General features: G+C 39.6%; 1 protein-coding gene across 1 annotated transcript in view; it reads left to right on the forward strand.

Annotated features, from left to right (window-relative positions):
* Positions 1-1,287: 1,287 nt before the first annotated feature.
* Positions 1,288-12,280, forward strand: part of LOC115103973 (potassium voltage-gated channel subfamily H member 1-like) — a 59,404-nt gene continuing 48,411 nt past the window's right edge. Inside the window, exons 1-7 of the mRNA XM_029625052.2 lie at positions 1,288-1,678; positions 4,239-4,362; positions 6,977-7,083; positions 7,204-7,332; positions 7,847-7,965; positions 9,407-9,574; positions 10,066-10,290. Coding sequence (XP_029480912.1) covers positions 1,606-1,678; positions 4,239-4,362; positions 6,977-7,083; positions 7,204-7,332; positions 7,847-7,965; positions 9,407-9,574; positions 10,066-10,290 — 945 coding nt within the window. The 5' untranslated portion in view covers positions 1,288-1,605. The remainder of the gene's footprint in view (positions 1,679-4,238; positions 4,363-6,976; positions 7,084-7,203; positions 7,333-7,846; positions 7,966-9,406; positions 9,575-10,065; positions 10,291-12,280) is intronic.

Genomic DNA, 12,280 nt, shown 5'->3' on the forward strand with positions numbered 1-12,280 from the left:
GGTAGTCTAACCTAGAAGTGACAAAAGCATGGATTAATTTTTCTGCATCATTTTTGGACAGAAAGTTTCTGATTTTTGCAATGTTACGTAGATTGAAAAAAGCTGTCCTTGAAACAGTCTTGATATGTTCTTCAAAAGAGAGATCAGAGTCCAGAGTAACGCCGAGGTCCTTCACAGTTTTATTTGAGACGGCTGTACAACCATTAAGATTGTCAGATTCAACAGAAGACCTCTTTGTTTCTTGGGACTTAGAACAAGCATCTCTGTTTTGTCCGAGTTTAAAAGTCGAAAGTTTGCAGCCATCCACTTCCTTATGTCTGAAACACATGCTTCTAGCGAGGGCAATTTTGGTGCTTCACCATGTTTCATTGAAATGTACAGCTGTGTGTCATCCGCATAGCAGTCAAAGTTAACATTATGTTTTCAAATGACATCCCCAAGAGGTAAAATATATAGTGAAAACAATAGTGGTCCTAAAACGGAACCTTGAGGAACACCGAAATTTACAGTTGAAATTTACACCTTTGTTGTCTCAATGACATTCAAGGCCATTTTGAAAAAAGTTTTTAAACTTGTTCCACATGAGCAAGTCTGACCACAAGTCAGCGACCATTATGATGACACACCAAATGCGATTGATGGATCCTTTTTGTCTTCTTCTAAAACTATTTTGGTATTTGTTTCATCAGTCCATTGTTGATATAGTCCCAAAATGTTTTGCATGTCAGCAATCAAGTTTTAAAGATATATAACTTTCAAAATATAGAGATACAGCCAGTACCATGCATTTTGCATGATGCAAAACATTTTGGGACTATATCAACAATGGACTGATGAAACAAATACCAAAATACTTTTAGAATAAGTTTTGGGGGGGGAGTTTTCCTTTTAAATGGAAAGAAATCCAAGAGTAACTGAAAGTAATCAGATTGCGTTACTGAGTTTGGGTAATCCAAAAGTTACGTCACTGATTACAATTCCTGACATGTAACTAGTAACTTAACTAACGCATTACATTTAGAAAGTAGCTCTCTCTTTCTCTCTCTGTGTGTGTTGCGTCCTTGGGATGCTAGTCCTTGCACTTCTGAAGGCGGGCTACCTCCAATTCCCCTCAGTGGCCTATTAGCCTAAAAAAGCGATGAGATCGCACAAATAGCCAGTGTGAAGTGCAATATAGCTGTGTTCTTTTCCCGGAATCGACTGCGCAAAAAAAAAATCGCATTTCCAGTCAGTTTTCCATTTTTGGGGTTCCAGTTTAAGGCCTGACGTGTTCTTCATAGCCTAAACGCAGGGCTGTTAGTAACCTACTCCGTATTCCTTCACACAATTGTGGGGGTGGGGTACTCATGTGCAAAGATGTGAGACAAGAGACAGGTGATGCGCTCTCTGCATGCATCCTGTCTTCAACAGGGGGAGCACAGCCACGGAACGAACGGTCGAACAGCATGAGGTGAGGGATTCTGCCACTCATCATATCTAAGCAGAACAGGGACCATGCAAGCAACCGAGTGGAGATTTGAGCAGCTGTATCATCATACGGATCATTCAGGCATCCTTTCACTCTAAAAGCGTTCTTTTTTTACCGACGTTGAATGACGAGGCGGAATGGCAGGTGGACGTCGAGGACTTGTGGCCCCACAAAACACTTTTCTTGAGAACATTGTCCGAAGATCCAATGGTAGGAATGTGTTCGTTTTTATTTTGTAGGAGGAAACACTGTGGATGATAGTATATTGTCCAATCATTGAAAAACATTGATTTAATTCAAACCAAAACACTCAGGACAACTAACCGATATTTGACACTAGTCATTGTAAAACGTTTTTTTGCTGATTAGCCTATTTGATTTATACATTTATACAGCCAGCATGCTATGCAAATAATGATTCAACAATTCAAACAATAATGGCATTTAATGGATGTTGTCTTTACAACGAACAACTCGAATAAATAGCTGTGTCTACAATTGGTATTCCTTACCAGTCAACTGTACTGCACCTAAACGGGAACTTTTGTTTTGGTTAATTACTTTATCTGTTTTTGACACTGTTTTTTGCCTCTTGCTTTAACCACTTTTCTTTTTAACTTTTCAGTTTGGACATTATCACATAGACAGACAGGTATTAACAGTGTTTTAAAGTGGTGTCATGTACCGTTTTATGTTCCTCCCCCAATCATCCACCATAGACTTGTTTGTGTTCTGTCGACTCATTTTTCTTATCCACTTTTTATCACATTAGACCTCACTTGTGGTGAATAGCTTCACCCTCAAATATTCTTTGCACTTGCTTCCCAAGTTTTCATTCCTGATACTATCCTATGTGGGATATACTCTAGTAGATAAACTCCCTCCAGTTTCCCTACTACTCCCCATGTTTTCAAGGCGTTGTGCCAGTCTTGTGAAACATTATGTTTTGACATACCCAATGTCTGTGATGGTCTCGTGACATTCTCATGTCGGTCTGTGTTGTCAATATGTATGAAGAATACATATTTTCTTAAGATAAGAGCGAGATTAAGTATACTATAAATACAAAATAAATCAGAGTAGGAGTGCGGATTTAGGATCAGTGTTTATTGCCTTTTAGATCACAATGAATAAGATGACGGGGGACGTGATCCTAGATCAGCACTCCTGATCTGAAATGCTTGGAACATACATCCCCTGAGTGTGCTAGACAAGAGAGGAAAACCTCTTGTGCTCTCTCTTACACCCACCCCATTATAGACACATAGGTTATGTATAATGGTGCCAAGACCACTTCACAAATGGAGTAGTCCCCGTCTCAGTTTGCTCAGAGAGTTTTGGAATGGGGCAGCTAAGGTCGAAGGGCAAAACACCCAGCTGCTTCAAATGTGCTGGCTCATCACCTAGAACCGGGCCATTTAATGACACTGTAATGAATGTAGTCTTAAAAGTGACGCCTGATGTTTAAACACAACACAGCACCTTCTGAGGTCACTGCTACTGCTGCATCACTGCCAACCTAGCCAATGATAGACAATGTTATAATGATTGGCACCACTGACCCAGCCAATGATAATGTTAGTCAGGTTGCACTAAAACAGGCAAGACCCCATTTACCAGGTTAAAAGTTGTGGTACAATGGATATCAGCACCTGAATCTGTTCCGATACTATACAAGAGGGATATGTGGTGTTGTATCATAACCTCTTTAAACAATGTTTAAGATTCAACTGGTTCAATGTAGTAGCTTTCTGCAAATGAAAAAGTATGCAATAATCAGGTTAATATTGACCGATAATACTGGCAGATGATGTATTGGTCATATCGGCAACAGTGAAAGTGTTGGATTTTGTGTACAGCATATTGATTTCACTGTCACGTTTTCCCTCTTCTCTCAACCTTGTTGCAGTAGCCTCGGATTCAATTTCCACAACAAGTAAAACATCTTTGCCAATATGCTGTATCATCATGGCAAAGCTTTAGATTCTTTCTTTCCCCTGTTTCTATAGTGGAGTTTGACATGTATTTCATGTCCAATAAACTCTACATTCACATACTATAGTTGGCAGTACATATTTAGAAGTATGGTAGTATATTAAGTATGCTTCAAACTTTATTTTACAATGCGCTAATTTGTCTGTTTGATATTTATCTAGATAGATGTAGATGGTAACAGTTATTATGCAACAATGTGCCGTAATGCTCAGTATTACAGTAATACTTGGTTTTTACCTAACTCTAACTTGTTGCTGACTACTAATTTTGATTTTAAAAAAAAAATTGTATTTATAATCGTTTTTTTATAGTGTACATTACACATGAATCAACATCAATATTACGATAATGCAACATCTATGTAAATGTACTGGGGTTAGTCAAAAGATCATTTGCACCTGTAGTCCCAGGGAAGCTAAGGGCAGTTACACAGCCACAATACAAATACTCACTAAAACAATACAAATACATTACATCCAATAATATATCATTCTAACAACAATAATTCATAATAAAAAAAACTATCATCAACTGTCGTCTTACATACGAGGAACACAGATAACTTATGTGTACAGGTTTGGATAGATTTGAGCCATGTTTTTCAATTTCATTTTAAAAGTACAATAATGATTTCATGAAATGAAGACATGTAGTCCTACATCCAGGTACCTTTATGACTTCCAAGTCAAATAATGAGTTACAGACAGTTAATAGTTCTGTAGTAGTTTCTATCAGTTCTTTCTGAACAGGTTTTATGTTTTCCCTCCCTGGGCAGATACCAACTTTGTTCTGGGCAATGCCCAGATTGTGAACTGGCCCATTGTGTACAGCAACGACGGCTTCTGCAAGCTCTCCGGTTACCACCGTGCTGAGGTCATGCAGAAGAGTAGCACCTGCAGGTACTCACTTTGCTACTTATGACTGCATTATGGCACCACTGATTTTGTGGGTCAGCATTTTGTTTCACTGACAGCAATACTATACAGTAGACTATAAATACAGTATATCTACAATAACATATAGACATATCGGGCTGGTTTCCTGGACCCAGATTAAACCTACTCCTGGATTTAAAGGGGCAATCTGCATTTGGCACATCCATTTTTAGACTTAAATTATTATAATATATACCCAATGATTCTTGAATATAACTTACAGATACTGTCATACCCCATCAGAACCCCAAATAAAATCTGGTTTTATGCTTTTGTTTGTAAAGAATATTGTAAACAAACACTTTATAGCCTCAAAACACGGTTAAAACTATCATTTTAATATCACGGATGGTCAATTCTTGTATCCATAGCTCTGTCCATGAATTTGAGAGTGGTAACATTTCTCCAGCCCCATCCCACAGCTTGTTAACCAAAAATAATGGCAGGGTGCCCACTTTATTGTTTGAACTGCAGATTGCCCGATTTAAAGTCATACTCAATGGAAAATATATAATAAGTGATTTTTAGTCCAGGAATAGACTTCATCTGGGTTCGAGACACAGTTTATAAACATACAGTATATTCTATACATTAGTAATCCTATTATTACTACATAACAAATAAGACATAAGTTTACAATGTTTTTTTCCATGCAAATTCAGGTTATTTCAGTCAACAGCAGTCAAGTGTTTTGGAATGGGAGAAAACAATATAGGCACTAAGGAATTCAAATATGCCTCTGAAGTAGCACACGTACAGTTGAAGTCGGAAGTTTACATACACTTAGGTTGGAGTCATTAAAACTAGTTTTTCAACCACTCCACAAATTTCTTGTTAAAAAACTATATTTTTGGTAAGTCAGTTAGGACATCTACTTTGTGCATGACACAAGTAATTTTCCCAACAATTGTTTACAGACAGATTATTTCACTTATCACTGTATCACAATTCCAGTGGGTCAGAAGTTTACATACACTAAGTTGACTGTGCCTTTAAACAGCTTGGAAAATTCCAGAAAATGATGTCATGGCTAAAGAAGCTTCTGATAGGCTAATTGACATAATTTGAGTCAATTGGAGGTGTACCTGTGGATGTATTTCAAGGCCTACCTTCAAACTCAGTGCCTCTTTGCTTGACATCATGGGAAAATCAAAAGAAATCAGCCAAGACATCAGAAAAAAATTGTAGACCTCCACAAGTCTGGTTCATCCTTGGGTGCAATTTCCAAATGCCTGAAAGTACCACGTTCATCTGTACAAACAATAATACGCAAATATAAACACCATGGAACCACGCAGCCGTCATACCGCTCAGGAAGGAGATGTGTTCTGTTTCCTAGAGATGAACGTACTTTGGTGCGGAAAGTGCAACTCAATACCAGAACAACAGCAAAGGACCTTGTGAAGATGCTGGAGGAAACCGGTACAAACATATCTATATCCACAGTAAAACGAGTCCTATATCGACATAACCTGAAAGGCAGCTCATCAAGGAAGAAGCCACTGCTCCAAAACCGCCATAAAAAAGTCAGATTGCGGTTTACAACTGCACATGGGGACAAAGATCGTACATTTTGGAGAAATGTCCTCTGGTCTGATGAAACAAAAATAGAACTGTTTGGCCATAATGACCATCGTTATGTTTGGAGGAAAAAGGGGGAGGCTTGCAAGCCGAAGAACACCAACCCAACGGGGGGGGGGGGGGGCAGCATCATGGTGTGGGCGTGCTTTACAAAATAGATGGCTTCATGAGGTAGGAAAATTATGTGGATATATTGAAGCAACATCTCAAGACATCGGTCAGGAAGTTAAAGCTTGGTCAAAAATGGGTCTTCCAAATGGACAATGACCCCAAGCATACTTCCAAAGTTGTGGCAAAATGGCTTAAGGACAACAAAGTCAAGGTATTGGAGTGGCCATCACAAAGCCCTTACCTCAATCCTATAGAAGATTTGTGGGCAGAACTGAAAAAGCATGTGTGAGCAAGGAGGCCTACAAACCTGATTCAGTTACACCAGCTCTGTCAGGAGGAATGGGCCAAAATTAATCAAATTAATTGTGGGAAGCTTGTGGAAGGCTACCTGAAACGTTTGACCCAAGTTAGACAATTTAAAGGCAATGCTACCAAATACTAATTGAGTGTATGTAAACTTCTGACCCACTGGGAATGTGATGAAAGAAATAAAAGCTGAAATAAATCATTCTCTCCACTATTATTCTGACATTTCACATTCTTAAAATAAAGTGGTGATCCTAACTGACCTATGATAGGGAATTTTTACAACGATTAAATGTCAGGAATTGTGAAAAACTGAGTTTAAATGTATTTGGATAAGGTGTATGTAAACTACCGAATTCAACTGTATGTCAATTCAACATGACATTCGCTGTGACCAGTGCTTATGCAGAGGCTTAACCATGTTGTTTATGTGCCACAATGTTTTTCGTGAGGCCTTTGTAACTGGGATAATTAGTTTCAAGAACAGTGTCACATCTGCCTAACTTCTGGTAGAATCTGAATGTATTATCCGGTTTTATTTGTTTTGTATGTAAATTAGCACCAACAATGCCATTTTCAGTTTCATGTATGGGGAGCTCACAGACAAGGAGACGGGTGAGAAAGTGCAACAGATCTTTGAGAATTATGAGATGAATTCGTTCGAAATTCTCATGTATAAGAAGAATCGTAAGTGTTTCTTTGCTCTCTGTTGATTGAATCATATCAAATTCAATTGTTACATCAATTACTTATGAGATACATTAGAATATGAACAGATATCATAACGGGATTTTGTGTTTCCTACAGGGATGCCGGTGTGGTTCTTTGTTAAGATCGCTCCTATCAGGAATGAGCAGGACAAGGTGGTGTTGTTTCTGTGCACCTTCAGTGACATCACTGCATTCAAACAGCCCATTGAGGATGACTCTGTGAAAGGTTGGCGTGACCCTGAATTTCAGATAATCTAAGGAAGATTCTGTTTTAATGAGGACAGGATCAAGCTGAGGATAGTAGATACAATTGGTTTTAGACAGCTACAAATGTGGGTTGCTGACATTATTGAGAGAGAACACAGTGCATCATTTCATCTTACAACTTACATTTTTGTCTGATAATTTGAGCGAGTAATGTTGGACTTTCTCAGAATTCCAAATCAACTGCTAGCTAGCCATTGTTTTTAGGCAGTTCATGCAGATCTGAAAGAAATGGATAGGTATAAGAATATGGTATTAGTTCCATTTGCCATCAAATGTGCTATGAATAATTTCCGTAATATTGAATACACCTAGTAAATCTTTTCAGATTTACAGATATGCCTACGTAGTAGTAGCTTGAAAATTCAGTTTGAATTTAGCTCAGTGTTACATTTGTTTAAATGCAGCATGATTCAGTCTTCATTGTGGATATGGGTTGATTTGGTATTCCACATTTCTTTGACTCTGTCATTCAGGATGGGGTAAATTCGCTCGGCTCACTCGGGCCCTGACGAGCAGCCGGGGAGTGTTGCAGCAGCTGGCGCCCACCGTCCACAAGGGCGAGAACGTCCACAAGCACTCTCGTCTGGCTGAGGTAGAGTGTGTGCTGCTGTCCCCGTTGATAAGCACTCATCTGCCTAAGTGTTTCTGGAAGGAGCACCCATCTCATATTTCCAAGCCCACTTCTGTTTAGCTTCAAATGAAATGCCTAATCCTGTCCCCATACTCGCTCACTACTTCTGAGCTAAATGAAGTGTGTCTTTCCATTCCCAAAGCAGTAGACCACAAGCCCTTGGCCACCTGGGCAACTGTAACTCTGCAGACAGACACAACTCTAATATGAATGATCACTCTATATATTGTCCTGACCATAAATCCTTATGGCAGAAGTCCCCAATTACATTCAGCAGTGGACTTGAGCGCATGGTCGGGGGGCAGGAATGCATTTGTACGCATTTGACCGCAAGAAGCCGAAACAGATATTGTATTTGACAAAGAATTTGTCCCATCGGGGAACTCTGACCTATGACCTTTGCTGTGGAGATGTGTAACCTAAATGTACATTTACATTACTAATTTAGCAGACTCTCTCATCCAGAGTGACTTATAACCAGTGCACTCACTTATAATCAGTGCGTAAAAGGGCAGAGATGTCAGCAGGAGCAGGATTCAATTAAATCTGCTTCAGGAATGTTTGACTTGTTTATGGACTTGATTATTACTGGCACACTTACACTTTTTTTACTCTGAATAATGCAGCCGTCTATGCTACAGTCTACAGTGTATATACCATACAACAATACTGGTTTGATTGAATAGTCCTTAGTCCTCTGAAAATCCCTAGGCTAGAAATAAAGTCTAGTCCTCTGATATCCCAAGGGGACTGATTGTTTGGGCAGATCATCTTCTGGGACTAGTCCAAGATGTCTTACCACCACCATCTTCTAGCAACATCCTGTTTCTTGAAAAATGGTGGAAAAGCTAATTGTGTTTAGATGGTCAGATAAGGTGCTCTGTTTACTAATGGGAAGATGAGCTTGCTACTGTAGCTTAGATAAAACAAAATGGCTACAGTTTGTTTGTTTGTTGATCCTGGAAAGTTACATGAATTTATTTACAAAATATATTAAGGGAGAGAGGAATTCCACTTTTTGTATGTTATATTGATTGGGATAGAGAGTTATGTCACACTATCCAAGAGATACTGAGAGATGAAATCAAGGCAACACTGAACTGTCTTTGTGCGGTCCAAAAGACTACAGAATGTGGTCATTATATTGTCATGACTTACTATTTTATATTATGAGTGTTATGTCAAAGTTATCGCTAACATACAATAAGAGACCCTGTCATAACAAACTAAAATGTTGTCATATTTTTATGTACACTAGGTAAAAAACGCACACCTGAAATGGTGAATAAGCAGGAGAAACAGATGACACACTTGTTCCACCATGCTTATTCAAGGTAGCTAGCTGCCAAAACACTGACTCATTCATGACTTGTTACCAACTGTTTCTTAACCAAAAACGTAGGTTCTCCAGCTGGGCTCAGACATCCTCCCGCAGTACAAGCAGGAGACGCCTAAAACTCCTCCCCACATCATCCTCCACTACTGCGCCTTCAAGACCACCTGGGACTGGGTCATCCTCATCCTGACCTTCTACACAGCCATCATGGTGCCCTACAACGTCTCATTCAAGGTCTAAACTCTCTTCAACTACCCACTCACCCTAACCTTAACCCTTACTCTAAACCCCAAACCGAACCTTAGCAAGTTGTTTTGGGGGGATTTTTATTTTGTTTGTGTGTACTTTTATTGACTATGTACCAGCTGTAAAGTAATTTGCCACTCAGGGATAACTTATATTCATTCTCTACTCAACTCCTTAAGTAATAAAGATTCTCTACTCAACTACTTAAGTAACAAATATTCTCTACTCAACTACTTAAGTAACAAATATTATCTACTCTACTACTTAAGTAATAAAGATGATCTACTCTACTACTTAAGTAACAAATATTCTCTACTCTACTACTTAATTAATAAATATTCTCTACTCTACTACTTAAGTAACAAATATTCTCTACTCTACTACTTAATTAATAAATATTCTCTACTCTACTACTTAAGTAATAAAGATTCTCTACTCTACTACTTAAGTAACAAAGATTCTCTACTCTAATCCTCCAGACCAAGCAGAACAACGTTACCTGGCTGGTGGTGGACAGCATCGTGGATGTCATCTTTCTGGTGGACATCGTGCTCAACTTCCATACCACGTTTGTGGGGCCAGCCGGAGAGGTCATCTCAGACCCCAAGCTGATCCGGATGAACTACGTGAAGACGTGGTTCGTCATCGACCTGCTCTCCTGCCTGCCGTACGACGTCATCAACGCCTTCGAGAACGTTGATGAGGTCAGTGGTTTGTTTGCTAACTGGGGTCTGTGTGTTTGTGGATGGATGGATATGAATGAAGACACACAGACAGAACACAAATAGACACACACATTGTTTATGGATCTGGAAAGCTTACCACATCGTTGACTCTTGGAAAGCTCGCCACATCATTGTAGCGTAATAGACACCGACTGGACTTCTCAGCAGTAGAAATGTCATCCCCTGCAGTTGCCTAATGGTCGCTGGGGAATACTGTGAATAGAGGCTAAAAAGTCAGACAAGATCCCTCTAACATATTAAAAAGAACACAGGGATTGGAGGCTGGTAAAACAGCACATTTTTCTGATGCCTCTTCGAGACATTCTGTAGTATACAACACTGTAATCAAACTTGGCACACAGGCCTTTGTAGGGTGGTCCAGATCGTCTTGATCCACACGCTAGTCTTGATAACCTTAAAGTAATCAACAGATGCTGCAAGTGATACCATTCTAACCTACGCCCAAGTACAGTATTATCAGAGTAAAATGATCTGTACTACAGAAGGCACAGATAAAGGTCAATATTACATTTAAAAAATGAATAAACACACGCTTCAAGGGTCAAACAACAAACATTGTTAGCCAATTATAGCTTAATTAACAAGTCAAAACACTGCTTTTGCCCTTTGGGCATTGTAACTTAGAACCAAAACAAAAGTGCAGAAACCACCATATTTCCTGGCCACCTCTCCAGTGTTATGTGCTGTTCTGTTGTGTGCCTGTTGTTGCACGAATTGTGGTGTGGCGAAAGATTATAGCACCCCCACAGTGAGCTCCCACAAAGCCTGTGGGCGCTGCATGTGCCTTTGCTGCACTTGTCAACGCAGGTTATCCTTCCTTTTCATTCGGTGCTGTGCTTCAGATACAAGCATTGTGCAGCTAGCATCCATTCTGCTCCTCTGAAGCAAAGGCTTTCAGCACAGTGACCTTGTTGTATTCATTGACAATTGTAGTGAGACATTCAAGTTGCTACAGGGACACATTTCAGCGTTTTGTAGTTGAAAGTAATTGCATTATGAATGTGTCCCTGGTGAACTGAAAATAGCTTGATGCAGTTGTTTCACACACGTCGTGGATTCGGATGCGAGCAGAGGCTAGTGAGATTACATAAACCGCACTGCATTATGTGCTTGCCTTCAGTACTAAATGTAGATTCACCCTTTCGGGAAGCGCCTGGTACATCTCAGCCTCTCTGTACAGTATGCCACGCTGTCTTAAATGTTTTAGGGAATCTAGATTTGATGAGCCGTTGATTTCACATCACATTTTGACGTTTGAAGACACCAAGAGCTTGATTCAAATTGAGCAAGCAAAAGAGGATAATGGGATTTTTGATAAAGCCACATACGAGTGACTCATTTAAATGCTGGAATTAAATGTGTCATCTCCAAATGAATCAGAAACCCGTCCTCCCTAGTACTCTTTCACATACCATTATCGGAGTAAGATCCTGGAACATTAATTTTGGGTGCCTGCTCTGTGCCCATCGATGAAAACAAAAGTAACCCCGGGCTAAATTAATTCCAATACTGTACTTTCCAAAGGTTGGTCCAGGACCCAAATAACTGTTATTCTGTCACACGGCAGTGTGGAATTCTTCACTAAACCAGCTTCTGTAGCAAAGTGATGTTTTGTAGAAGTAGCATGTTGTAAAGCATACCCTCCGGCTAATATTTTATTTTATTGCTAATGGCATTGTATTCATTATCACCAACACAACAGGGAACTGCACCATGGTACCAAATCCATATGCAGAATATACTGTACAGTGTTTTAGGGAGTGGAGTTCCACAGGGTTCACTGTTGAGACCCTTCCAGTTTATCTTTAATCAATGAATGAACAGTTATTAAAATAGTTAGAACAATGGATAATGGGCTCCCGAGAGGCGCAGCGGTCTAAGGTACTGCATCTCAGTGCTTGAGGCGTCACTACAGTATCTCAACAGGCCATGATTGGGAGTCCCATAA

Source organism: Oncorhynchus nerka, linkage group LG21 (genome assembly GCF_034236695.1).
Source record: "Oncorhynchus nerka isolate Pitt River linkage group LG21, Oner_Uvic_2.0, whole genome shotgun sequence".
Classification (NCBI taxonomy): domain Eukaryota; kingdom Metazoa; phylum Chordata; class Actinopteri; order Salmoniformes; family Salmonidae; genus Oncorhynchus; species Oncorhynchus nerka.